The sequence below is a fragment of the Equus caballus genome, chromosome 4, assembly GCF_041296265.1.
Source record: "Equus caballus isolate H_3958 breed thoroughbred chromosome 4, TB-T2T, whole genome shotgun sequence".
NCBI lineage: Eukaryota > Metazoa > Chordata > Mammalia > Perissodactyla > Equidae > Equus > Equus caballus.
The window spans coordinates 92,559,034-92,586,904 of record NC_091687.1 but is presented as its reverse complement, the minus strand read 5'-3'; the positions used below and the strand labels follow the sequence as shown (position 1 = coordinate 92,586,904).

At 40.7% G+C, this 27,871-nt stretch overlaps 1 protein-coding gene across 8 annotated transcripts in view; it reads right to left on the bottom strand.

Annotated features, from left to right (window-relative positions):
- Nucleotides 1–27,871, bottom strand: part of LRGUK (leucine rich repeats and guanylate kinase domain containing) — a 109,269-nt gene that overhangs the window by 27,917 nt on the left and 53,481 nt on the right. For 3 of the 8 annotated variants that reach the window (XM_001498102.5, XM_070265828.1, XM_070265829.1), the window contains 5 exons: nucleotides 27,238–27,334; nucleotides 23,897–24,010; nucleotides 21,357–21,558; nucleotides 20,621–20,716; nucleotides 2,379–2,518 (listed from right to left, as the gene is read on the bottom strand). In XM_001498102.5, the coding sequence (XP_001498152.2) occupies nucleotides 2,379–2,518; nucleotides 20,621–20,716; nucleotides 21,357–21,558; nucleotides 23,897–24,010; nucleotides 27,238–27,334 (649 nt within the window). Of the gene's footprint in view, nucleotides 1–2,378; nucleotides 2,519–9,019; nucleotides 14,536–20,620; nucleotides 20,717–21,356; nucleotides 21,559–23,896; nucleotides 24,011–27,237; nucleotides 27,335–27,871 lie in introns of those variants that run through there. The other 5 variants (XM_023639703.2, XM_023639705.2, XM_023639714.2 and 2 more) reach the window with 3 other exon arrangements.

Genomic DNA, 27,871 nt, shown 5'->3' with positions numbered 1-27,871 from the left:
CCTACCACTACCATTTTATGTCTTGTTTTCCGGTTTTCTTCAATTTCCTTTGTTTCTCGTCCCATGGTTTAATCTGTTCTGATGAAGAGCTGCTACTCTCTGTTGTTGTCCTTCTACTTATCTCCTCTGCTCTTGGTTTTGTAGCCCCTTTCCTTTTTTGGATTTTTCAGGAATGAGGGTTTTCCTGAGGATTTCCTGAAGGGAGGTTTTGCGGCAATGAACTCCCTTAATTTTTGTTTATCTGGGAAAGTTTTTATTTCTCCATCGTATTTGAAGGATATTTTCGCTGGGTAGAGAATTCTCGGCTGTACGTTTTTGTCCTTCAGACTTTTGGATATATCATTCCACTCTCTTCTAGCCTGTAAAGTTTCTGCTGAGAAATCTGCTGATAGCCTGATGGTGGTTCCTTTGTAGGTTAGTTTCTTTTGCCTGGCTGTCCTTAGTATTTTCTCCTTGTCGTTGACTTTTGCTAGCTTCACTACTATATGTCGTGGGGTTGGTCTTCTTGCATTGATAAAGTTTGGAGATCTATTGGCTTCTGTCACCTGAAGATCCATCTCTCTCACCAGATTTGGGAAGTTCTCAGCCATTATTTCTTTGAATAGGCTTTCTGCCCCTTTCTCCTTCTCTTCTCCCTCTGGTATACCTATAATCCTTACGTTGCATCTCCTAATTGTGTCTGATAATTCTCGGAGAGTTTCTTCATTTCTTTTTAGTCTTACTTCTCTCTCCTCCTCTGCCTGTAGCATTTCTATATTCCCATCTTCCAAATTGCTAATTCTTTCCTCCATATTATCGGCCCTACTGTTCAGTGCATCTAGCTTTTTCTTAATCTCCTCTATTGTGTTCTTCATTTCCAGTATTTCTGTTTGGTTCTTCTTTATCATATCAAACTTTTTGTGACATAGCTCCTGAACTCGTTGAGTTGTCTATCTGAATTCTCTCTTAACTCATTGAGTATTTTAATGATGGCTGTTTTGAAGTCATCGTCATTTAGGTTATGTATTTCATTTTCTTTGGGATTGTTGTCTGTGTATTTGTTGTTTTCCTTCTGTTCTGGGGATTTAATGTATTTTTTCATATTGCTTGATGTTGCAGATTTGTGCCTCCGCATAGAGATAGAGATCAGTTGCTCCTTCCACTTGTTTCTGCTGGTGTGGTGGGGGAGCAGCTGTTTATACTGCACCAACCAGGAACCCTATCCGCAGTTGCTAACTGGGCCTGGGCACCTCCTCGTAGTCACAGTGGTCCTTTGGATTCTCTATTCTGCCATGGGGGCCGTCACGGGGTGGGGGGGGGGGGCTTCAGGCTGCTGGTGCCTGCTGTTGCAACCCACCTAGACGTGCTCCCTCCTTGGGGTCTGCAATGGTGTTATGGGCTTTTCCAGCAGCCAGGGGTAGGATCACTTATATTTGCCGCTCCGTCACTGTCAGCACCCACAAAATCTCACTTGTCCACTATGGGTTGCAGCAGAGCTATTGGCATCTTCTACAGTCTGTGGTTAGCTCACCTAGCTATGCTACTTTTGTCCTGGGGTGTTCCAGCCTTGTGGCTGCCAGATAGGTGCTCTCTACTAGTGCTGCCATTTGCACTAATTTTTGAAGAATGAGTCTGCTCTATATACCACAGCCTGAGACTTTTCGTCTGACGTAACCTGTCTGATTCTTTTGAGCACCAACTATGGTTCTGACTTTAGAAGATGATCTGATTATCTGCTTGGAACAGCCTAGCCTTAAGGAAACACAACCAGGGAGTTGACAACCGAAACAAAATTTCTGTTGCTTTTGTGGCAACTGCAATTGCAGTGATTTTCGTCTCTTTGTATTCCCAGATCATCACATAAAAATCATTACAAATGGAAAATGAGCACAACCTAACTTGAAGGCAGTGCAAATTCTGAATTCAATACTCCTGGACACGCTGATTTCTCTGAGTTCTCAGAGAACCGATTTGGGACTAAGCTTTATGACTGATTAAACAGTGCTGAGCTATAAAACAGGGACTCACTTTGAAGGCTCAGTACAAGAATACTCAAAACTACGTCACAACAACAAGGGAAGTTTTCCCTTGAAATACATACTTTACAGCATTAATTCTATGGTAGTGCTTTTCTATTCTTGCTAACTGGAAGAGCTGGGTGTCAGAGTTTTGACAAAGAACCTGGGGAAAGGTACTCACAAAATCTACACTGAATATTCTATTTTTAGAACCTCTGACTATTCTATTAGAGGTGTAGAAAGGCGCAAAACAAATTGTCTTCAGCTGACACTAGTGAGAGAATAGTTTTGGGGAAACTTATTAACCTCAAAATATTAAATCCCTTTTTTGTCTGACGCTGTAACGCTCCTTTGCAGCTTCCCCCTTCTGCCCCTCCTTACCACTGGTGTTTTTCTGGCTGCAAGTTTGGCCCATAATTCCACAAAGTAGTTTCTGTCTGTAGGATCCAGGAAATCCCATAAATTTGAAGTAGTAGGTTTCCTAGGAGACTCTCCATATTTCAGCTGAGGTGTCTTAATATCTGGTAGGGGAAAAAAAAAAGTCTAAAATAAAAAGCATAAAATAGGATAAAGGGACTTTCTGAAGAGAGAAATGTTTCCTATCTGGATTTTCCCAAGCACAACAAACTGTATAAAGTATGTGCGTTTCAACTTGAAAGTAAGATAAAACCCTGTCTTAGAAAAAGATAATAATAATTACTGTTGACTTTGCCTGGGCACGGAGTCTCACCTGGACTAGAGGTGGAAACACCCACGGGAAATCAGACCTCTTATCTTGTGCTATGTGCTGGTATGGAAACTGAACTTGAACTCACACCCAATTGTGTGGCAATCCCGAGCCGATAAAACAAGGTAAAGGCCATTGCAGATGAGTAAAAGTATTTAATCACGGTAGGGAAGTCTAAAATTCCACAACCCAGCACCTGTCTTGAGAGAGGGGAGAGACTCAGAAGACGCAACAAATGGGCAAACCCATACCCAAGGAACCCCAGGTGAGAGAGAACTCTGAAAAGGAACATTAGAGTAACTGTGTTTATAACAATCACAGTGAAAATAGGAGACAATTGTACGTGGAAACGTTCTCTGTGAAATCTTCGTGATGGGAAAGCCATTCAACCCATCTTTGCTGAGTATCTACTATGTGCCAGACAGTGCTCTGGATGGCAGGGATAGAGCAGTAAATAAAATGTCCTTGACCTGTGGGAATTACACTCTCATGTTGGAGACAAACAACACGTCAGATAACGTCAGGTAGTGACAAGTGTGACAAAGAACCAGAAAGCTGGATAAGGGGACAGAGTGAGAGAAGGCATGACGGTCAAAGGAAGTCCTCTCTAAGGTGATGACGTCTAGACAGTGACCTGAAGTCACGAAGAAGAAAGGCATTCAAATAACTGGAGCAAGAGTATATGAGGCAGAGAGAGTGGCTTTGTGTAAGGACCCAGGAACATGCTTAAGACAGCTGAATTACAGTAAAGAATTCAGCATGGCTAAGCAAGGGGAAAAATGAGATGGAGCGGATGAATCCCTGTGATCATTTTTTTAAAAAACACTTGTCCATTTGATGGAACCCTAAGAGCAGAGCATTGTGAAAAAGACCAGATGAATTTGAAAAAAGTCAAGTAAGATAAAATTGGAAGAAACAGAAGCTATATTCATTGAAATAATTCCCATAGAAATGACCCATACGTCTAAAAGCTTATTCAAAACATAGTATTTGTGTTTGGGTTCCTTTTTCAAGCTTTCTGAGACAGGCCATTTGTACTGTGCTGTAAATAAGCCAAGTTCAATCTGATGATACAACGCAGCTGTAATTCCAACAATGTAAGGTCTTAATGATTTCTCAGCAGCAAAATATGTTGGGTAAAGATAATATGTTTAGATTACTATTAAACTACATCGTAATGCCACCACCATAATGACTTGGACTCCTGTAATAAAGAATTTCATACACTTCTTAATATAGTTTCTAATGTTTTAATACATCAATGTACAAGAGATCGCATTTCTCAATTTTTTAAAAAAACATAATTACCAATCTTACAATACTCTGCAACAAAGTTTCTTAATGTGGCCTTATTCGAAGTATCTAAATTAAAGTCAACCTTGAGGCAACATTAAAAATATATACATAAATTACTTTACAGTCCACAAAAAGTACCAAGTGCTTCAGTATATAGGCTAAATTTATTTAAACATAAATGAAACATAAATGAATTTAATGATGCATGATGGATTTTAAAGTTATTTTATGGATTAGTATCATTACCCAATGCAGGAAAATATAAAGGAAATATCCGCAACAATGGGAACTACATCTCAAATTAATTCTAAATAGCTTAGACCTTTTCTTTCGACTTATATCCCTTTGCAGTCAAGTGAATTAAAGTAATATCTGTATAAAACACTTTTAAAAAATGAGCATAGACTTCAACCTAAATAACAAATGCAGTAGAGGCCAGGTACCTGAGAATAAAACATTTGTATGTATATTAAATATCATATCATCACACACACTAAACAGGGCCTTTTACCGTATAAAAGAAAGGAGAAAGTAAAAAGATGTGGATGATCTGATATTACAGGCACATAGCCATGTCAATAACTAGTAATAAAATTAGAATTTGGGGGTCAGACTGTGAAAATTTTGAAAAATGAAAATCCCTAGATCAATAACGAATTTTTCTACATTGAAGAGATTACTTTTATAGCAAAGCAACTAAATCATCCTATTGTCCAAAAACATGAGACTGAACACTTCTAAATACAAATTTTTTAACATTTAAATAAAACGTTGCAAAAAAAATGAATCAGTACTAGAGTCTGCCTCTCCTTAAAAACACTAGGAAAGGTAGGACGGGGAAACAGGCTTTCATTTCAGACCAAAGTTCTCAGCGAGCCAGATGGTTTCAGGATCATTCAATGTTTTCTCACTCAAATGGGGCTTTAAAAAAATGTTTATTTGGGTAATAGTGAGGTTGTTTTAACTAACAAGAGTAATTTATACCTACCATGATTAAATATATACACATATATAAAATGTAAATACCTATAAAATCCCTGTAAACGTCTCAATAACCATAAAAAGGGCCCAAAACAAATTAAAGCACAATAATCCGCTATACAATTTAAAATATTTATTTAGTTTTAATAGGACAGTTACACAATTTGTAGTGGAAAATTAAGGGAAAAGCTCAGTTCATATCACAAAATTGAGTGTGCCAAAAGAAGCTATTTTTCCAGGACAGAATTAAATCTTAAAAGTCTTGTCTATCCGTGCTTCTAAGAAAGGAATAATAGCAACTAGAAAAATAATCATTTTACATAATATCCATAATAATTTTCCACAGACAAATAAGCTTTTATAGTAGAAAGCTACCACATAAGTCCAAGGAACCATAGTAATAATGTTCATGTTATAGATGGTAAAATGAACACCCTCCCTATACTAGCCTAACAAGAAAGTGCTATATTCTTGAGTGTCCAATCAAAGGAATAATCAGGTGTTTAAACAGGGAACAGATTCTACAACAAGACAAAGGAAACCATGCAAATGCATATTCTCACACAGAGAGAGTGAGGTACAAGAAATATTTCTTTCCAATGAACTTCATACTTTGAAATGTCCTCAGTAGAGTTGAACTAATGGGCTTAATATTCGGGCACTGTATTCAGAATCTCCTAATTAAAACATATAACAATAGTGCCCTGAATTTCATTTTCTTTTAATGGATGAATTTATCATGAAGTAGTTCATTGACACTTTGAAGGACAAAAGATACAGGGCAGGTAAATTTCAAGAGTGGAAACTTCATACATAAGATCTGCATGTGTACAGAATTTGGGAGAGGGAGAGAAGAAAAGGGTAGCAATGATCGACAGGAAATGGGATAGAAACCTTCAGGAAATTAAAACTTTCCTCTCCTTTGAGCAATACATTTGATAACTAGATTTTTGATGTGATTTCCACCCAACTCTACACCCCCATCTCTGGTAAGTGTGGTCTTTTCTTGTCAAGGGCTCATCCTTCAAGAACAACTTTTCAAAGATGTTGTTTTGTTGGTCACTTCCTCTAACAAAGATATTTTTTGTCTTTCTTCACTTTGCTTTTCTATCTTTGTCCTTGGAAACAGGGTCTTTAGATCTGGTAGCTCGTAAAAGCCAGTCTTTCTCTCAACCAGCCACAAAGAGAAAGAAAAATGCGCAATATCGGGTAGTTTATTCCTGAGTCAAGTAACTTGACAGCATTTACCACCTAGCCAATCTGAAACACAGAATATAAATGCCTTTAATTTTATCAACAATGAAATGGTAATAGTAAAAATAATAGGTAACGTTTATTGAATATATACCATGTGCCAGGTGCTATTACAAGTCTTTAACTGTGTGTCACAGGAAAATTTCATCATAACCTCAGAGCTGATGTTTCCCCACTCACTTCTCCACGCTGCAATGCTGCAGGTGAATGCCCAGGAAAGAATCTCTTGATCTCTGTAATATTTTGCTGAACCACAATTTCTTTCCAATATTATTCTAATTCTGTTTAAGCTCCTTAATTCAATCAAGGTTGTCAACATTTTAAAAAGGATTTTTAGAGAGATCATTCCATTTGCCATATATTTCCATCTAGTTTAAACAGTGTTATCCTATTCCAATTAAGGATAAAATGCTATTTTTAAAAATGTTTTTGCTGCTTACATGTTAATACTAACAAACACTCATATGGGCGCTTACTGTGTGCCAGACATCTTTCTGGGTCTTCTTCAATATATTAACTCAACTAACTAATCCTCACAATAAGCTTGAAATGGCTACTATTATTATCTCTATTTCATGCATGAGAACTTTTAACTTTGTAACTTGCCCAAGGTCACACAACTAGATCACAATGGAACTGGAATTTCCTATGATTATTTTGACTTTTAGTCTTATTTGAAATCATGAATTTCTAAGTTTACAATCTTTTAAAAAAAAGGTCATTATCTTTGATGATTATGACAGCACTCTCATAATCACCTTTAAGATTAAAGATTTGGTCTTCTAACATTATTTGTCTATCATCAACACAAAGAAACAGTTAGGCTCTTCTTACTCTCTTCTCTGAAAGTCTGATCAATAAAGGAAAGTGACTTCTAGAATTATGTTTTTCAAATTGAACTAAGCAATTAATTAAATTCATTTATGAATATCCTGTGCTAGACACTGTATAAATAGTGCAATTATCTGAAGTAGAATTTGAAGGATCTTTTAGGGTAACAAGATGATCTTCAGTGTTGTCATGGAGCAAAAGGAAAGGAACTCAACAAAGTACTTGGCGGCAAAAAATCTATTGATCAAGATTGTTTTGAAGTCGGTATTTTGAGCTCTACAAAAGAACTTATTACTATGCATGTGAATTTTGGATATATTTTATCTGAAGTCCTAACATTGACAAAGAGCATAACTGCCAATACACTGGATCCTTGCTATTGTCCCAGAAAAGAATTCAGCATAAATCCTGCCAACTTGTCCCACCGCCCTTGAAGGCAACTAGAGCAGGGAAGCCACTGGTCGACAGGCTTCTAAGAACAGCACCATAGCAAAGCTCAAGAGCACTCAGTCCAGGGTTTTTGAAACTGCAGGCTGTGAATTAAATTGTGAAATCAATTTAATAGGTCACGACCAGCACTTAAAAAAATCAAGATTGAGTAGAATAGAAAAGATCACAGCAGATCATGATAGTGAAGTTGTTTTATGATACTTATTTCCTACGAGTGTGTAGTGTAGGTCACAATATTGTAAAAGATATTCCTAGCTATGGATCTTGGACCAAAAAATTTGAAAGCTACTGATCTAATGAGCATACTAACTGTGTGCAATTTTCTAGTACTAAGCACTATATTTATAAAACAGACTGCTGGATTCTTCACAGCTAGCAAGCAGAGCCAGGTGTCGTAAATGGATCATAGATCATAAAAGGAAACTTAAATTCCCTCAAGTTCAACTGATCACCCCACACATGTAGACCTGTAAGATTCCCATCACAGAGTATCTAAGTTCTGGAAAAATCCTGTTTGCTCCTCTGCAAATGACTTCTAACTCTCAGAAAGTTCTTCATTATGTCAAATCAAAATAGAACATAAGGTTGCTGCTTTCACATGACAGCTTTTCAAGTATGTGAATTTAATTTTATATAACTTTTTCTGAATAAACAGGTTCACGGTAGAAAATTTAGAAAAAACTAAAAAGCGTAAATGAGAAAGTAAAAATTACCTATAATCTAACAACCCAGAGCTAACAACAGAACCATGCTGGATATACCTCCTTAACCTGCTTTCTCCTTAACATGCAACAAATGTTTTCCTCTCCCACATATTCTTCTAAAACGCGACTATAATAGCAACATGGAATTCTAGCATGTGGCTGTAGCATATATAACCTTTCTTCCACAACTTATTATTTTTTTTTTTTTTAAAGATTTTATTTTTTCCTTTTTCTCCCCAAAGCCCCCCGGTACATAGTTGTATATTCTTTGTTGTGGGTCCTTCTAGTTGTGGCATGTGGGACGCTGCCTCAGCGTGGTTTGATGAGCAGTGTCATGTCCGCGCCCAGGATTCGAACCAACGAAACACTGGGCCGCCTGCAGCGGAGCGCGCGAACTTAACCGCTCGGCCACGGGGCCAGCCCCATTCCACAACTTATTTTTAAAATTCCATTAGGTGGCTAGATTATTTCCAGATTTTATTATAATAACATTAATATGAACATCTTGTACATAAATTATTTCCTTATGATAATTCTTGGATTAGAATACTAGGTTAAAAATATGCAAAGTTTTAAGGCTTTGATAGATATCTGTAAAACTATCCCCAGAAAAGTTGTACCAATTTACTTTCTGATGACACAGAAAGTGTATTTACCCTTAGCCTCACCAAGAAGAGGCATTAATTTGTTTTCCATCTTTGCCAGTTTGGTGCCCCCAAAGAGTCTATTCTCTTTTAACTTAAGTGAGGTTAAATACTTTTTGACATATTTATTGGCCATTTTTATTTCTTCTTTTGTGAATTACCCAATCATGCCCTTTGTCAAATTATCTTTTAGGCTCTAAAATAATTGATTTAGCTCTTTAAATATTTGAAGAAGGCTCTCATGCCCAGTGGAACTATTATCTCTGTTGATCTGAATACTATGCACCAGACTTCTACTAAAAAGCTGAAAATTGTATTACCTAGTAGAGTGACTGAAGTCCACAATGGGTTTTTTCTTCCTCGTAAAGATCAGTTTGCTGAGAAACAAACCAAATGGTAGCTATATGAACTTTGTTTGCAAATGCAGATGGAAAATGACAATTTTTAAATATTTATATTATACAATTAAAAAGTAGAAGTTTCCCTCATACCAAGAAAATCAATAATAGCAATAAAAACCTCTCTCACTAGAGAGGAGTTGATGATCTTTTTAATCCTTTCCTCGGACCACGGACAAAACATTGTGCAGTTGCACTGAATCTGAGACATTTATACCACCAAAACAAAAACACAAACACAGACCAACACCTTACCATCATGGACCCCAGAGAAAGGAGCCAGAGCTTCCTTCAAGGCAAGTGGATGGAAATTTGGCTTCTCACTTCCTGTATGAACCCTGATGAAAACGCACCCCCCAATGCCTTAAGGAGCCTCAGAACAAGTTGGTCAAGGAGGAAACCAAGTAAATTTCTAAAGTTCTTCACCTATCTGAAGGATGGCACCTCTAAAATGCCCCATACACAGCTCATATAAAACAGGTGGTTATCCTTATTTTCTTCCCCTCTTTCACAGTCTGCCTTCTCCCACATCCAATCCAAATATTTCTTGAATCTGTCCATTCCTGCCACAGTGTCTTACTTCAGGCGTTACCATCTTGTCAGGACTAAGGCAATAGTTTCCCAGCCATTCTTCCTGGCTCCTGTATTGCCCTCCTTAAATTTATCTCTATACTAATTCTAGACACACGCTTCTAAGACAAAAAAATTAACTATTCAATGGCTCCCCATTGTTAGAAGATCAAGTTTCCAAGTTCATTAGCATAGCACAAAAGGCCCTTTGGCTCTACATATGCCTACTGCTCTCCTGACATTTGAATCCTTAGAAGATGCTATGCCTGCTCTTGCCTCCATGGTTAGGCGTATGCTGTTCACTCTTCTAAGAAACCTTCCCTTCTCTCCCATCAGTCAGCTGACTAATCCTGCAAGCTTGATGACTTAGCTGAAGGATGGCTTCATCTTGAAAATGTTTTCTGATCCAATTCTCACATTGCCAGCTGAATTCAGTGTCCTTCCTTGGTATCTTTTATGACATTCTGGAAAAGTTAACAAACGGGTTTTCTTATCTATTTGATGCTAAACATAGCCTAGCATTCTGTGGGGCCTCCATTTGTCCTAATCACATGGTGTTGTAATGACACCTCTCATCTGTCTCCCTTGAAGCATCCTCATCATCTTACTGTCTGGCAACTATCAAAGTCTGGCACATAGGAAGTGCTCAATTAATGTTTGTTGGATGACAAACTAACTAAATAAAAATAAATTATGATATGTTAAAAATTCACTTTACTACTTTCATCTTAGACAAAACAGATAAATTAGCAGGTAATTATTAGTATAACATAGTCTCTTCATTTACAAGAGGATTCCTGCATACTGACTCTTTAAAATATCAATTTCCTCTACGACACGCAAAATAACATTTGACATACAAACAATTTTGTGGACACATACCTTTCATGTATGATAAAACATATTTATATTGGCATTTGGCCATCAAGTTTTTAAGTACAGGATGCCAAATATAGCTTAGCATGCTGCTGTTTACACAGATGCACTCAATAAATATAACTTTTTAAGAGTCAAATCTTGGATTGGCTACTTTGCTCACAATTATTCTCTTTTCTGGGTATGCAGCCTCCATACACTCTAGGAGTAGGCCCAGTGGGTATGTCTATGTGACCCTGGCCCCCGGCCAGAGAAGACTGGTTTAAGAATGAGCATCTGACCCAAGCCAGGCCAAGCAGAGTCTTCCCCTGAATTTTTTTATCTTAGGATCAAGGAACATCCGAGTCAACCCCTTTCTAGTGGTGAGAGCTGCCAGATGTAAAGCCAGATGTAAAACTCGAGAGGAGTTGGTGACCATGTTCCCTGCCACATGTACAGAAACTGATACATAGTCATTTCTATCAAAGAGAACGAAGCCAACATGGAGAAAGAAACAGAGATGAGAAATGATGAGAGTCCTGGAGATGACAAGTGTCCAGGAGACGACGACAGTCCGGGAGATGACGAGAATACTGGAGATGAAGAGAGTCCAGGTTATGTTCAATAACTGGTCCCCAATCTCTCGGAGGCTCTGCCTCACCTCTGCCCTCCCCATAGTTTAGCTGTGTGAGATATTTCACTTCCTCCGAATAGATTCACACAAGCTGGCTCAGGTTGGACTCCCGTCACTTGTCAGCAAAAGAATCCTGACAGTACAAATAGATAAATGAAAAACTGATTCACCTGAATGTTCCCCCCCACTAATTCGTTTAGCAAATTCAACCAGATGGTTTGGCATAATGAAGGCATGGGCTAATTTACATGAGGTTCCTATTCAGAGAGAAGGAAGGTATTCATTTTGACATATATTTAAAACAAAAGTAAGTTTCAGGCAACATACACCATCGCGAATCTGAAGTGTTCGATCAGTGTCACACGAACAAAGAACCTGTCCTCTTCCCTTCAGAAGGTTCTCACAAATTAACTGTGGGTTTGGAATCTCTGTGGGAGAGACCAAGCCCCAGAAACTGCAAAGGCTTCCTTTCTCAGGATTCTTTTAGCTTATGGACCCCTCGATAATGCAAGATAATGAGAGAATTTTCCAATCTAGAAGTGAATTTTCCTAATGAATAGAACAAAACTCAATAGCGTTGCTTCAGCCAGATTTGGAACTCATGGTGGAATCTGTGCGAATTTGAAGACAAAGACTTCTTGCTGATGCCAACCTTTAAGACTGGCTCTATCAGTTGGCAGAGGGGAAATTACTTTCTGATGCATCTCACTACAGGGGCTGTTCTTCCAGGCTGCAACGGCAAGACACAAAGGAGGCAGAGAAGTGCAAAGACTGGCGGCCTTCTAAGAACGGTGGCTGGACAGCGCTGGCAGACCCCTCCACCTGCGCGGACTTGGAGTTGCAGAGGGAAACTGATGTATAGACTCATAGTGCCCTGGCCATAGCTTTCCATTCTGTGACAGCACGGCTTCAGGGAGGCATAGATGTTAATGACCTGGGGACCCCAGGGATGGCTTAAACCTTGGTGCTCTGACTGCCCCTAGCCCGCAGTCTTCCTGTCCGACTGTCCTGCTCCTCAGCAGACACTTGATTCTGAGGTGTGGCAGGACTTTTGTCCTGTGGTACTCCCCCGTGTTTCGGGGTGTATTTCTCTTCGGTTTGCTGCCTGGAAGCATTGTCCCTTTGGACAGAGCTCTCTCTGATTTGACTGGTCCCTTTATGGACTTGCATCTCTTTGACAGGCTGCTGGGTGGGGGCCACACCATCCCGCTCTGGGGGATCCAAAGCAGTCTCTCTCTTCTGAGACCTTCCCCGTTTGGGAACCTGTTCTCTTCTCCTTGGACGCTCCCCGAGAGCAGGACCATCCACTCCTGACTCTGCTGAGGCCTTTGCCCTCTGGAGAGGCCTCCTGTGCTGGGGTGGACCCTCTTGAGTTGGTTGATCACCACTGAGGGCAGTTTTATTTTCTTGAGATAATCCTTCAGAATTCTCTCTTTTCACAGATGGTCCTTTTTTGGACACAGCTACCTTTTGAGCCAGGTCATTTGAGGGGAGCTTGGTATGGGCCTTTTTCCTGGAATAATGTACTTTTTCCCTTTTCTCTTCCTGTACTTGGGGATCTTCAGGCAATGATTCAGTGTGGGGTGGTTCACGAACTTCTGGTGTATGGACTTTTCTCCTCTGGTTCCCCCCAGGGCTCTGAGGAGGGCTGGGGTTAGGATGGTCAGGTACTTGTGGGGTGGTCAGCTTACTCTGGGCTTCCGGTCGCCAGGCTGTCTGATGACTTCCAGGAGGTGCCTTTTTCAGATGTGGTGGTCCTTTAGCTGTCTCTCTTTGAGAAGGGAGTTTTTTTTTTTTAGCCCCCACCTGCTGCACTGGCTCTTGGTTTTGGGGTGAGGGCTGCATATCTGGAATCTTCTCGCTAGAGGAGAGGTCTGCTTCTGGAGCTTGCCTTTCCTTTGCAGGCCTCGAATCATCATGAGCTGCCATGTTCTGAGGCAGCTGCTGCTTTGCAAAGGGAGTGGGAATGCGAGGGAGCCTGACTACCTGGGCCTCCTCTTCCTGGGGTGGAGCGGCGGCGGGCTGCGGTGCCTGCTCCTGGACGGGTGGACTGATTGGAGGGAGCTTCACCTCCCTGACTTTCTCCTCCTGGCCTTGCCGAGGACTGTGGTCGGGACGGGAACTCAGATTCTGTGGTGGTTGGGACTGGGGAGGGCTGATGGGAGGAAGTCTACTGGGATCTCCGTCCTGAGCTGGCGGAGGCCTGGGAGAGGGAGTCATGATTTGACCCGAGGCCGTTCCTAGAGCCTCCTCCCTGCTGGGGGAGAGGAGTTTGGGTGTAGGCCTCCTACTCTGGAGGGGAGCGAGGACGCGAGGCTGGGGCAGCCTGGTGGGAGCCAGCCGGCTTCTGGGAAGCAAAGCCACTGCGTCTTCCTTGTCTTGGGTCTGTTTGGTATTTGTTGAGTCTTGGGGTTGTGGCAATTCTGGGCAAGGAGTGCTGACCCGGACAACTTCTGCTTTGGAGGTTCCCTCCTCCAGAGGTTGTTGAGACTCTCCCAGAGATGGTCCGAGGGCCTTGGCCCCATCAGGCTGAGAAGGATCTCTTGGAGGATCATGATGGGAACTGTAGGGTGGCAGATTGGCTGGCTCAGTTTCCTCACCCTGGGTTCTCTGGGGGCTGAGGGATGCTGGGCCAGGCCCCTGTGGAGGTTCAGATAGGGGAGGGTCCCTAGGGGTTACCTTGGCCTCCCCCGATTCCTCATCCTGGTCCGGCTGAGGGCTGTGGGCTGGAGGGGCATCAGGGTGCTGAGGAGGCCCTTGGGAAGGAGTGGTGGGAGGCTGCCCTACTTCACCTGCTTTCACCTCAGATGTCCGGGCCTCATTTTCAGGGAGATTTGTGGCTAATATTTTTGAAGGAAGATCTGATTGTTGAACATCCCCTTCTTTCTGGTTTGGGGATAAGTCTTGGGCCTGCTGGGGAATACCAAGTGCTGATGAACTGGGCTGGGGAGGAGGCTCAGCAGTGACATGGCTATTGGGAGAAAGCTCCTTTTGATGGGTTGCTCCCTCCTGAGTCAGCTCTTGATTCTGGGAGGGAGCTAGGTTCTGGTTTTCAGGGATCTTTGCATGAATCTGCATTCCAGAGAGATGCTCTGTTATCTGGCCATCTGCTTGCAGTTTTGCCAAGCGCCTCGGGGATGGAACCAGGTGTGCTGGAACCCCAGAGGGAGTCTTCTTGCTAGAGGGAGCTCCTGCTTTGATATAAAAAGAAGTTAGCTAAACACATCTTAACAAATACGATTAGGTAGCTTTAGAAATTAATAACAAAAAATATCTTTCCTTTTGGGATACACATAGGCACTTAAAAAGAATAAAATTACACATATAGAAGAATTCAACTGTCCCTTCTCCTTGGGGATACTAAGTGCCCAGAATTCTCTTATTTAGTGGAACTTAGAACAATTTTATTCAACTGAAAACATGAACTTTAATGAATAAACATAAAGAGGCTTTTTCACAGAAGCAAAATTTATTTCCAGGTCTGATAGCGGCAAGAAAATATTCTAAGCAAATGAGATTTTAAATTTTCACCACCTTAGAGGTCAATGCTGCTTTAATGGTAGAAACTAGAAGATGGACATCTGAGCCAGGTGGAGTCCTGTCTGTTTCCTTGGTTAATGGCAGTCCTCTTAAAGAAGCCGTGAGCTCTGTGAGGAGTCATGTCAGTTTACCAATACCTGGCATTGGTAAATGGTGCACAGACCTTGGCGGGCACCCAAAAGATAAGTGATAAAGAAAAAAGGAAAGAACAGATCTATGGAATCATAAGGCACCACGGCTCCGAGAAGCTGCTCCCCAAAATCCATGATCCAAACTGCTATTCTCTCCCCCACTCCCAGGGTCACCCTTTTCCCTCCAAGTCTGCCCTGGCTTCAGAAATGGATCTCAGAGGCCACTAGCAAGGTTGATGTTGCAGAGAGGGATTGTTCCTTCAATCACCATGGGAGCAAGTTCTCAGAGTGAGTCTGTTCTCATGGACACAATCATCCCAGCGGGTACTTGTCTATGACAGAAGCCTTGATATACTCGGGTGGCCCAAATAGCATCCTAACCCAGTCCCAAGAACACGGCTCTGAAATGGTACTGGTCAGAGGCTCATGCCGCTCTGGAACAGCCTTGAAGAAACTAGTCTCAGCTCACTTTGGGGGAGGCCTGATACTCAGAGACTCCAAACCAAATCAGACCTTGGAGGTGATCCCAGAGTGCTCCATCCCCAGAAGCAAACCAGGCTCCTGGCCACCTCTGCTGTCACAAAGCAGGATGAGCTTGGACTACTCCAGGTTCTCATTGAAGCTCCTAGCCCAGGCATGTACCCTATGCATCCAGGCAATCCAGATGTCTCTGAGGAGGGCAGCGGAGGGGGTGGGAGGTTGAGGGGTGGGAAAGGGGGAACAAGGGAAAGCTTGCCTCTTGGTGGGGCTTCTGAGGGGATGCCCTGTTCATCATTCTTATCTCCCTAGTTTATAACAGTTATAAATTAACATATGAATTTAGTCCAGAAACAAGGTTAAAATAAAATAGAAGAACAGTGAAAATATCTAGAGTAGGTAAATTCATAGAGATGGAAAGTAGATTAGAGGTTACTAGGGTATGAGGGAAGTTATTGCTTAGTGGGTACAGAGTTTCTGTTTGAGGTGGTAAAACATTTTGGAAATAGGTAGTGGTGATGGTTACACAACGTTATGAATGCAATTAATGCCATTAAATTGTACAGTTAAAGTGGCAAATTTTATGGTTTTCTTTTTACCACAATAAAAAAGTAAATTTAAAAAAGGTAGAATAATATAAGAACAGTGAAACCCAAAGCTGAAGTTTCTTTCCATCTTTAAGCCTCCTGGTTTCCTATAATCAGATATACAGGATTTTTTTTTTGCCCACTTTCACAATTTAACAATTCACATAATTTGGCAAATGATAGCATGCCCTTTATTAGAGATAAAGGCACCACTTTATGGACTGGTAAATTGCTCAATTTTCCCCTGTTTGACTCATCATCACCATCATCATTTTCCTCTATCATTAGTCAGAATTCTGAATAATAATTTGCAAATATAATTTTATTTTATGATCTTTATGGCAAGAACTCTGGGTGGTAGCTGAATCAGCTTTTTAAAAGCTTTGCTGGAAGCACTGACTATTCCAGAAATAGGTTGTATAGAGACAAATGGAGGGTAAAAACATCCCTTATATGAGTTGTGAATATAGTGAGTTTTTCCTTATTTTTATAGAGACTATATTGTTTACTCAGGCTTTTTTTCAGTCTTCATGCTTTAGAAATGAATACTATCTGCATTGCTATGGGGGAAAAAATAAGACAATTCTGTACTTTAATTGATATACATTTTTAATTAATGGTACATCTAAAGATCTCGAGACTTCAAATCACTGTGTACCTAAAGTTACTATTTTATACATGTATTAAATGAGAATTCCATTTGTCTCTCCCCTGGTGTAGGTTTACATTTCTGGGTCCAAGGTAATGGGCCTGCTCTACTCAGACTGATGGACCGCTGGCTTACTTTTATCACTTTGTGCCTTCCTCACCACTGAGAATAGAAATTAAAATTGCATTCTCAGTTACAAATTAGCAACATAAAATTACTAAAGATAAGGCTATGCTTTATTATATTGGGGAATAATTTTCAGTTTGCACTGATACAGAATTACTGCTTCCATGACAACAATGCCGTTGGCCCTCAGATTTCTGTTTGTACTGAAACCTAACACATGAATAGTCTAATCCAGCTGGGAAAAACCTCAGCTCTGGAAGATCAGATTCCAACAATGTTCCATAATATTATACATAGTTGTTTTTGTTTTTTAGAAATGGGAGTTCAAAGTGATCTCTAAGCAAATTTATGATTATTGGTGAAATTGAGAATACAAAACTAAGGCTTCCTATTTCCTTTCAGTTTTCTAATTGCTCAGACAAAACTGTCTTTCAAAATAAAAAAATTTAAAAAAAATAAAAAAACTGTCTTTCAAAGAATCTTAAATCTTTTTTATTTCAATTTCTTACTGTTGACAGCTCAATTATATAAAAAGAATATAGTGCTATATGTACTAAAATTACTGACTTTTGTTTCTAGGGATCCCACTTATGTAAGTAAGGTAGGTACTTAGGTAAATATACCTAAACCACAGAACTTAAAATCAGAGTGACCCAGCTCAGAGCGGAGGCAAAGAGGTAAGAGCCGGGCAGACCCAAGGAGGTGACCCTGCTGGGGCTCTGGGCCTTGAGGTGATTTTGGTTGGGCTCCGCTCACCTTCAGGGAATCTGTAAACATCTGGCCCACGCTCCTTGGCACAAGCTTCATGGCCCTGAAACCCAGAGAGGCCTCTGCCTCTACTCTTTGGCCACTAGAGACACTGTAAGGCTTATTAAGGAGGACTATGTTAATTGGAACTTTTAATAGTCACTTGAATAATGTCTGGCCTGCACAAAGTCACTTTATGTGCAAGTTTATCCTTAAACCGTCAACTGAAAAATGAAACTTCCTCCACAGATTAACTGTATACATAAAATAAAGTGTTTGGCTCCTTAAGAAAACACATTATTTTCCAAAATACTAAACCCTGCCAGAAGAACAGGGGTCTGTTGAGGCCAGTGAGTTGATACATTAATTACAAACCCTCCCATCTACTTTTTAAAGCTGAGATTATATTAGTCAATAATCGGATGGCCCAGTTTAGTTATTAAATGTATCTGAGAGTGATAACATTTTTACAAATTCTATAATTCATACTTTTCATTAAATCAGACAGGCCTAACCCAATTGGTCCAAATAAATGAAGTTTTATTATGGCCCTTAAAATAGGAGTCCACTTTTCTATGCATACATTGTCTGGTCTATTAATTAACCGAATGGCAACTGCACCCAGTAGTCAGTGTTCTGATGCTTGTAGAATAAGAAAAGATGGAGAGACGGAGCCTGGCTGGCTACTGAGGCAGAGAGCTGCTCAAGCGCCACCATTCAGAGGCCCCCCTGTGCTGCTGATTCAGAAACACACTGTTTTCAGTTACTCAGAACTGGTCGGGCTCAAGGGACTGACTCATGTTTATCCAAACCCACAAGGGGCTGATTTGAAAGCCAGAACGCCATTTTATTAATTTACAAAGAGAGATGGGCTGGCTCAGGGATCGGGGCAGGGTGTCCTAACGTAGGGGACAAGCCCCACAGGGACAAGTCTGCCCCGGGACCAAATTAAAGATCAGAAGGTTGCTGGGTTTGCAAAGATTGAAAGCAAAGGGAGCCAGACTTCCTCAAGAGAAACTTCCACGGAGCTACAGATGCCTCATTAGATGCACTACGCAACTGGGCCGGCAGAGCTTTCTAAAGATCCAATGCCCGAGGCAGCGAATCGGAGCCGAGCTGGACAAGCACACCGCCACGCCCCTGACTGAATGATCCCCCTTTGGAGACGGAGCACAGTCCTCCACTCCCCTGTTAATGCCTGTTTTCAGGCAGGGCGCACTTGCTTCAGGTGCTTTCCAGTCAGTAGGTTGTCCCCGGGTCACTTTCTCCTGTGAGACATACCTAAGGAAAACCTCAGTCATGACCTGTTGGTTGTTACAGTTTCAGACTGGCCTCATCCCAGAATTCCAGGGGCACCTGATCTAGGAAAAGTGTCTAAAATGGCAAAACAGCACAATTAGTTTGAACTCTGGCAAAATCATGACCTGGCCTGCCTCAGCCTAGCCAGGATGCAACCAGGCAACCAAAATCCTCCTTGGCCGAAGGGTCACAAAGGCTAAACTACACGTGACCACAAACCTGCGCAAGGACTGGCTGTAACAGCTGTGCAGCAGCAAGGGGCCCGTGCTAACATTTGACAATACGTGATATGCGAATGCAGTTCAGTTCATTGGGAGACCTTCTGTTTTTAGTACTATGGTGGCAAAACCACGTACCATAAAATTTACCATCTTAACCACTTTCAATTGTACAGTTCAGTAGCACTAAGTACATTCACATCGTTGTGCAACCATCACTGCCATCCATCAGCAGAACTCTTTTTGTCTTGCAAAACTGAAACTCTGTACTCATTAAGCACTAAACTCCCCATTCCATCCTCCCACCAGCCCCTGGCAACCACCATTGTACCTTCTGTCTCTGAACATACAGTATTCATGTTTTTGTGACTGGCTTATTTCACTTAGCATAACGTTCTCAAGGTTAGCCACATTGTAGCATATGTCAGAGTTTCTTTCTTCTTTAAGGCTGAATAAAATTCCATTGTCTGCATATAACACATCTTGTTTATCCATTTATCCATCGATAGACGTTTGGGTTGCTTCCACATTTTGACCATTGTGAATAATGCTGCTATGAACATTGGTGTACAAATAGCTGTTCAAGGCTGCTTTCAATTCTTTTGGGTATAAACCCAGAAGTGGAATTGCTGGGTCATATAGTAATACTATTTTTAATTTTTGAGGAACCACAATATTGTTTTCCACAGCAGCTACACCATTTTACATTCCCAATTTCTCCACACTTTGCCAACATTTATTTTCTATTTTATTGTGTTTTTTTTGTTCTTTATAGTAGCCATCCTAATGGGTATGAGGCAGATTTGGGGCGAACCTTTAAAATACATCTTAAAATACTCATGTACCAAAATTCTAAGTAGGGCTTTTGAATTCCTAGATTCCAAGAAGATATACTCTTACATATCCTACATCGTTTGCTGTGCATGATCCACGAGGCAGGTGGGGAACATTAACTTCAGCTAGCAGGACAGTAACGGAAGCTCAGAACAGCTAAGCTGCTTGCCCAAGGGAGCAGCAGGCCAGGACCAGACTCATGTCCTCTGCCGTTATACTCTGCAGTGCAGCCTTTTCAGGACTGGGGCAAGGCAAAGTAAAGGAGATAGAAATTCCTTGGACTAAAACAAGACTACATACAAATCTGCCAATCAGAACACCACCTCAGCCCCACAAGGCAGCCAAACCTCTGGAAGGCTGAGTTCTGAACCATGAGGCTGACTCTTATCTACTATGAACCTCCAAGGCACTGGCCTGCATGTCCTTGAAGGGCAGTCCTCTGAGTTCCATCACGGTCACCGAGACAAGCAGAAGCTCAGGTTCAGAGGGCTGACTCATGCAGCTCTTTTGTGGGGACAATCACCCAGGGGAAGTAGAAGTATAGGGAGTAAAGAATTAAAACCAGCTATGGCCTGGGTGATGAGCACCCAAAGAATAAGTCACAGATTTGTTTTCTTTTCCACACACACACACACACACACAATTCTGGCACGAAAGGGATAGGATGATACCTGCAGTTGGAGCCAGAGCCTTGGCAGTTTCCTCAGACAGTCCGAGGTATTCTCTAATGAGCTGACTCAGTTTTTGGTAGGCAACATCCAGATCATCTACAGTAAATGAGAGAGGGTACTTTAAAGCAACAGAATCACATCAAAATACAGTCAATTTGGTGTATTTTTTTTTTGTGGCATTTTTTGGTCGTAGTGATTTTTTAGCTACGTTTAATTTTATGACTACTGTGGTAGGCAGAATTCTAGGACCCGAAGCCACTTCACCCGTGTACAAACTCCTCCCCTAGAGTGGGTAGAACCTGTGAACACGATGAGATAATACTCCCGTGACTATGTTGCATTACATAGCAAAAGGAATTTTTGCAGTAATTAAGCTTACTTATCAGTTGAATTTGGGCAAATAAGGGAGACTACCCAGGTGGGCTTCTCTAATCACATGAGCCCCACAAAAGCAGAGTTTTCTGGTAGCAAAAGAGGAAGGCAGAGACTCAAAGCATGAGGGGGATTGGATGTGCTGTGGCTGGCCTAAAGATGGCGCGAGCCACATGGATAAGACCTGGGAGCACGCTCTGGGAACTGAGGGCAATCCTTGGCAGGTAGCCAACAAGGAAACAGGGACCTCAGTCCTACAACCACAAGAAACTGCATTCAGCCAACAATAAGAATGTACTTTGGAGCAAATTTTTCCCCAGGGACCTTACACTTCAAAAACAAAACTTGGCTGAAAGTTACTGACCTGCATTGATTACCGCATCAAAATATCCTGGAAATTTCTGATTAATTTTAACATAAAGGTCCACCCTGGAGACAGCAAATTCAATCTCTACACGACTAAATAATCCTTTCCTCCGCAAGTATCCCTCATAATTTTTCTTGTCCATGGGTACCACCAGGATATAGCGAGGCTCAAAATAGGAACATTTCAAACTTCTTACACCCTATGCGTTTAAAGAAAAGATAATAAATTAGAAACAAATACATGACTTAGAAATCATTTTGGACATGTCTGACAACATAGGTATAATAAGTAGTATTACATTGAAGAATTTATCTGTATAATTAGCTATTATTTTACTATAAATATCTCAAGATTGGATTACTTCTCTCTGTTCATCAAACATTAAATTATCATTGGAAATACAAGAATTCACTCTACCTGGTAACTTCTAACTAATGACTTTAATGAATATGACTGTTAAAAAAAAAATTGTGGGGCAGGCCTGGTGGCATAGTGGTTAGGTTTGCGTGCTCCACTTCAGCAACCCTGAGGTTCACAGGTTCAGATCCTGGGTGCAAACCTACACACTGCTCATCAAGCCATGCTGTGGCAGCATCCCACATATAAAGTAGAGGAAGACTAGCATGGATGTTAGCTCAGAGTCAATCTTCCTCACCAAAAAAAAGGAAGAAGAAGAAGAAAGAAAAGAAAATGGCTAGATACAAATAGGTACACTGACAGCAGTACTGCATCTTCATTACTGAAGAGTAATTTCAATTTCACATTTCAAAAGGCATCCTTGCAGCACCAGGAGATAGTGATCTTACCAGAGAGGAAAGGCTCCTCTATTACCCTTCTGTCTCCTTGGGACCCTTCCTGTTCCTAAACTGGCAGCCTGGTTGGTTGGTTCCTATTACACCTCACGGCTTCTTCCCAGAGCATGGGAAAGCCAAGCTCATGATACCCTGATACCAGGAGCTCAGAGCGTGAACACTGGCAGGTGGTGGTCTGCGGATCTGGGGAGCTGGGTTGTGACTGCAGCTCTCCAGCTGCTGTAGACTCTGTGCAAATCCCTCCAGCTCCCTGACTGCCAGCGTCCTCATGGGTGAAATAGAAGAGCTATTCCACATGAACTCTAAAGCTCCCTCCATCTCAATCTTATCATCAATAGTTTAATTCAATGTTCCAAATCTTTGCTTTAAAAATTTGGGGGAGGAAATACAGGCTCTTTTAAAAAACAATTTCTACGAGAGTCAATACCAAGAGCAGTTTGGAAAAATGCTATAGCTGGGGAGAATCAGGAGAATAAAACCTGATTTATAGACTCAACTTCTAGGCAATGAGTAGGAGAAAGCTCTCAGGGAGAGAAAAAGTACAACAGGAGCCAGCACTGAGAGGACTGATGAACTGGAAACAGGTAGACACAATTTGCTGGAGACTTTCTGCATGCAAAGATGTCTTAATTTTTATTTCTGCCTTGCCCAAAGAAGACATTTTGGGGAAAGGCTTTTTTTGTTTATTAGCATAGAAACAATGGAAATCTTCCTAAAGATGCAAAATCAATCAATTGCAGAAAGATAAGAATTGCAGGATTTTGAAGGTGGGAAAATTAAAGAGCTGGAAGAAACGTGGCCAGTTTCACTGAAGCTAGGCAACACTTAAACCAATGCAAGGAGCCAAAAGGACTCAGTCTCCTGCTCTGCGAAGTTATCAAGGAAACAAGTTTTAAGAAAGATTCAGAGTCGATATAAAGGAACACTAGATGTGCCCAGATTTGACTTTGCATAAGTTTGGTCTCATGGAATCATTTTTATTACATCTTTTTCTTCTGACTACAAAAGTGTTATACCGTTTGGAGAAGATAACTTGAAAAAAAAAATCAGCTGTCTTTGAAGATTTCAAATATCTAATAGAGCCATATATTTAAAGACAAATGGGTGGAATATTCATGCTTTTACTCTGGATCTGAATTTTAGAGAAATTTCTATGTACTCTAATATAGATCACTGGGGGAAGACGGCAAGTTGGGGCAGAGAGAGAAATCTGAAATCTGCAAGTCTAACTTGCTGGAAGAATGAATACACTGCAACCAGTGAGCAACGGGAGTCAGGTAACAGCCTAGCCCACACAGCTCCCATGAAGAACGATGGAACGTCAACTGCATGGAGCTGCCATGGTCCTGAGGGGACAGGGAACCAGTTCCACATCCTGTAAGAATCAGGCTTTATCTAACATCACTTTACACAAACAGAGACCGTGCTCTAAAAAGAAAAAGAATAATTTAGTGTGGAAATCACTTAGAAAATAAATCTTGAATGGCAGTTTCACTCATAGCAAAAGTGCAATTTCTTGTACTGTAATTTAATCCCTGCCATTTAATTTTTCATGTGTCTTGCCTCCACATACTAATTATAAACTTAAAATCTCACTTTTGTATGCACTCCTCTTGTGCCTAAGGTGCTACCTGTACATTGTAGCTCCCACCCCAACCCCAAATATATATATATGTACAAACTCACTCATGTAAAAAATAAATTGATTGAATGAAAAACACTTACTTCTATTTCCATATGAATACAGCTTGCTAAACCATCTCTTGCGATACCTTCTACGGTGTCCCTATTTAATCCATAATTGTGATTACCATAATTAAATGTTAGAATGAATTTCCCCTGAAATTTAAGAAGTACAAAGATTTTCATATAACAGCTGCCATAATGGAATTTAATATAAATAAAAGTATTTGGTGTCTTACTTTTATATGATTCCACAAAACTTACAAATATTAGCAACTATATAAGAATGACAATGGGTTTATGAAACTCAATATCAAACTGTGATAGAGAAATTTATTCAGAATTCTCAGCTGGCAAAAACATTAAGCTTTTGGAAGTAATCTGCTGACAAAACGTTAAGGAGAGTGAAGGTACTAAAGCTTATGGGAGAAGAGATCATTTTGCTTACTTACCCACTTCCTGCCAAAGCTGCACCATAAACCTTCGTTATTGAGAGAGTAAAACTAATAGTTCGCCCTTTGCCTCAGCCATTTTGGCTATGCCAGCAAACCAGGTAGCCCAGAAAAAGCGTCCACCCTCAAAAGCCTTGCAATCCCAGATAAGCCTGAAGGCCATGAATTACAGGGATATCCTAAAACCTTTGCATCCTGAGATAAGCCATAAAAAACAGGCTCATCCAATTTTTCCTTATAAACACAGCTTTTTATTGAAACCACCTCAAATGTTATTCAATAGAACTGTTGTGTGCCCACAGGCATTTGAAGTATAAATACTGCGTTCTCTCTGTATTCTGGAAGCCCAGTTCTTCCAAAAGCTATCTTCTGTGTCTGCTGTGGGTGAGGAGGAAAATCCACAACACCCCCCATAATCAAAAGAAGTTTATTTCATGCTTTCTAAAGTTAAAATCTCAACAATAAATATCCTTAATATTTTACTTCCTCAGTGGTATACCTTCTTTGTTCTACGGAATAAATACTGTGACTCCTTTTCTTTTAATATACGGATTATATCTATATAGATAGATATCTGAATCTCCTGTCAGGTATGTACGTTATCTTGTTTACTGTGACTCACTCCATTTTCAAAATGTACATTTGAATCACTTTTGAGAGATATGCTATGAGTGTATTTACTCATACGTAAGGGCCTCCCTCCGTGGACCCCTAAAACATTTCTTGAAAGGATGTAGGGTTGGGAGGAATCTTGCATTGTACTAATGCATATACTACTAATGTCTATAAAACAGGCTCTATTAAACTGATTTTTTTAAGAATTGAGATGAAGAGGTGCCCCAGCTCCTGGATGATGATACTCCTTTCGTCTCTTCCTGCCTGTGGATTTCTTAATAAATAGCAATAATCACATTTCAGAGACTCCAGATCTGTGGTCTTATTTCCACAAGCGGGGAAGAGTCTCTGCAGGTAAGTGATTGTGTATATGTCCTTAAAAAAGGTTCATGTGTCTGCGGGCACGTGGGGGTGGTGGAAGATCTGTGTATGGGGGGGGGGGGTGGTGAATGTATACGAAGGGTGTACGAGTCTATGTGTATCTGTCAGAGTGGGTAGGTGTGACTGCCCACAGTAGGTGTGTGCCAATGGGGTATGCCAGGGTTGTCTGTCGGTGGTGGGGGCTGTAACTGACAGGGACACAGGCTGTCTGGGTGCATGTTCCGTGGATGGGGGGTCCTGTGTACAGAAGGCTGAGTGTGTGGCTGAGGTTAGTGAAGATGACAATGTGTCATGAGTTCATAATCTCTAGGTTTGTCTTTCTTCATGAAACAGGCTCAAACTCACTTTAAAGAAAAGGAGATCAGAAGGAAAATTCAAGTCGAAGAAAATGACATTATATTGAAGTAATATAGGTTAGCAGAAGCAGTAAAAATGAGTACTTCTCAAACACATATGGATTTTTGTAGAGGGAGTAAAACTGTAAGACTAAATATAGTATACAAGTACAGTGATTTCTAAGAGGAGGAACTGAAGCAGACTTACTCTATTACAGATCCGACAAGGTACGGAACACCAGGGGAGCATATGGGGTACTGAGAACAGATGAACTAAACCAAGAAAAAATGCCTCAGACTCTAACAAGAGAAGTTAACATTAATTTTAGGAACTAGTTGTCTTTAAACCCAAAGAGTCCTTACTAATATCATTCAAAGAGAATGCTCCTTACTAATATCAAGATAACCCCTCAAATCTCTATTAAAGCTTTTAGAAATATAAACTCCCAGAGTACTCTTGATACATGAAAATGAACTGCCAAAATACAGCCCTAGGAGAGCAAATTATAAAGAATTTCCAATAGGTTCTTTTGACAAGGTTAGAGGGGAAATGGCCTAGGGATTATAGGACTTTCTCAGTGGGGGTTCTCCGTGAATACAAGAGAAACTACGTGCCATGTGTAAAGTTGGGCATTCCAAGTTAAACAGGTAGAAACTGCAGGGCCTGCACTTACATGTTCCACAGTTATGTACACTGAGGTACAAGCCAGGTCCATTGTTTGGGGATGGAGGACAGCGAAGGAGGGAGGAAGGGGACAGGGAGAGAGGGAAGGGGAGACGTAGCTACAAGAGCATCACTCATTTGATGGTGATTTTTTGTAAAAAGAAATAGACTAGTCCTTAATCCGGCCCTTTGGCAGCTTCAGAAAAAAAAGTGGTGCAGGATTCATTTGGTGAAAGAAAGGATGATAATATAAACAAAATTAAGGCCTATGGTGAAGAGAAAATAAAAGGATTACAGACTCATCAGTAGTGATGAAAATCTGAGATACTTTTTCAGTTTAACCGAAGGCACGGGTAGATATGTATTGACATCAGCATATACTTTTGAGAGAAAAAATACACTTGGGTATGAGGAGTCCCTTTGCAGGTAAAGGCCAAGAAAGAAGAAATAAATTGTTTTTAAGAAAATGAACTCAGAGAAGAGGGTGTTGTGAATTATTACCAATAACTAGATTAACAGGGTTTCAGGGGATAAAAACTTAGTGGTCTCTGGACAGAACACTCCAATCCTAAGAATGCTTCGTACATCACATCAGGTCTGTGAGAACTGTCTATTTTGAGTAAAATCTGATTGATAATGGCAGCACCTGATGAACACAGATCACAAGAATTTTTTGTAGAGCTTTTACTTCTATTTTCTGAAAACATATACTCATTCAGTTTTATTGGAAATTCGTAATATTTTCTCCAAGATCATAAAATAAGACAGCATGTGAACAATGATATATTAAGTGGTTTAAGGAAAAAAACAACTCATTGAGAACATCTTTCTCATAACAAATACAAAATCTGTTATCCTTTCTGTCGCTACTTCCTAATATTTCTACCAGAGAACATATACGTCTCATGCAATAAAAATACAGGAGAACATTCTTACCATGTTTAGCATTTCATCGAAAACTTCTTGAGAAATAAAATGATAATCAACTCGATCCCCTTCTCCAAAGTAAGGCGGTCTTGTGGTGTGACAGGCCCTGAAAACGTAGAACAGATAACCTAGTCTATTTCTATTAACCTGAATTCCAAAATGGAAAAGGTATCCACATAAAGTATGTTTTAAAAATTGAAATTGATCCATGAATCATAAATCGTAAAGTATCATAACTGTGAAAACCCTGTGGTTTTGAAGCGCTAGACTATACTCAGCCACTACGCTCCACAGGGATTAGACACATTTTATATTATTGACACCAAATTCTTACTCATTGATATTTGTCACCTTCTGAACCACCTCCTCTGCTCTCACATAATAATACTTTAAGAAGTATAACAATATTTATTACTCACATATTTTCCACCCACGTGTTTTCACGTTCTCTCTGATCTACGGGCATTTTCCGCGTGCTCCCCTCCTCACCCCTCCTCCGGGCTAACCCATTTGTCTTGTAGGACTCAGTTGAAGTGCCATCCCCCTAAGAAGCTGTCCTTGACCTCCTATCACTGGGTTATGCATCTCTTTATACACCTGCAGCCTCAGTGTCTTCCGCCAGCTGCATCCCAGCTCCTTGTTC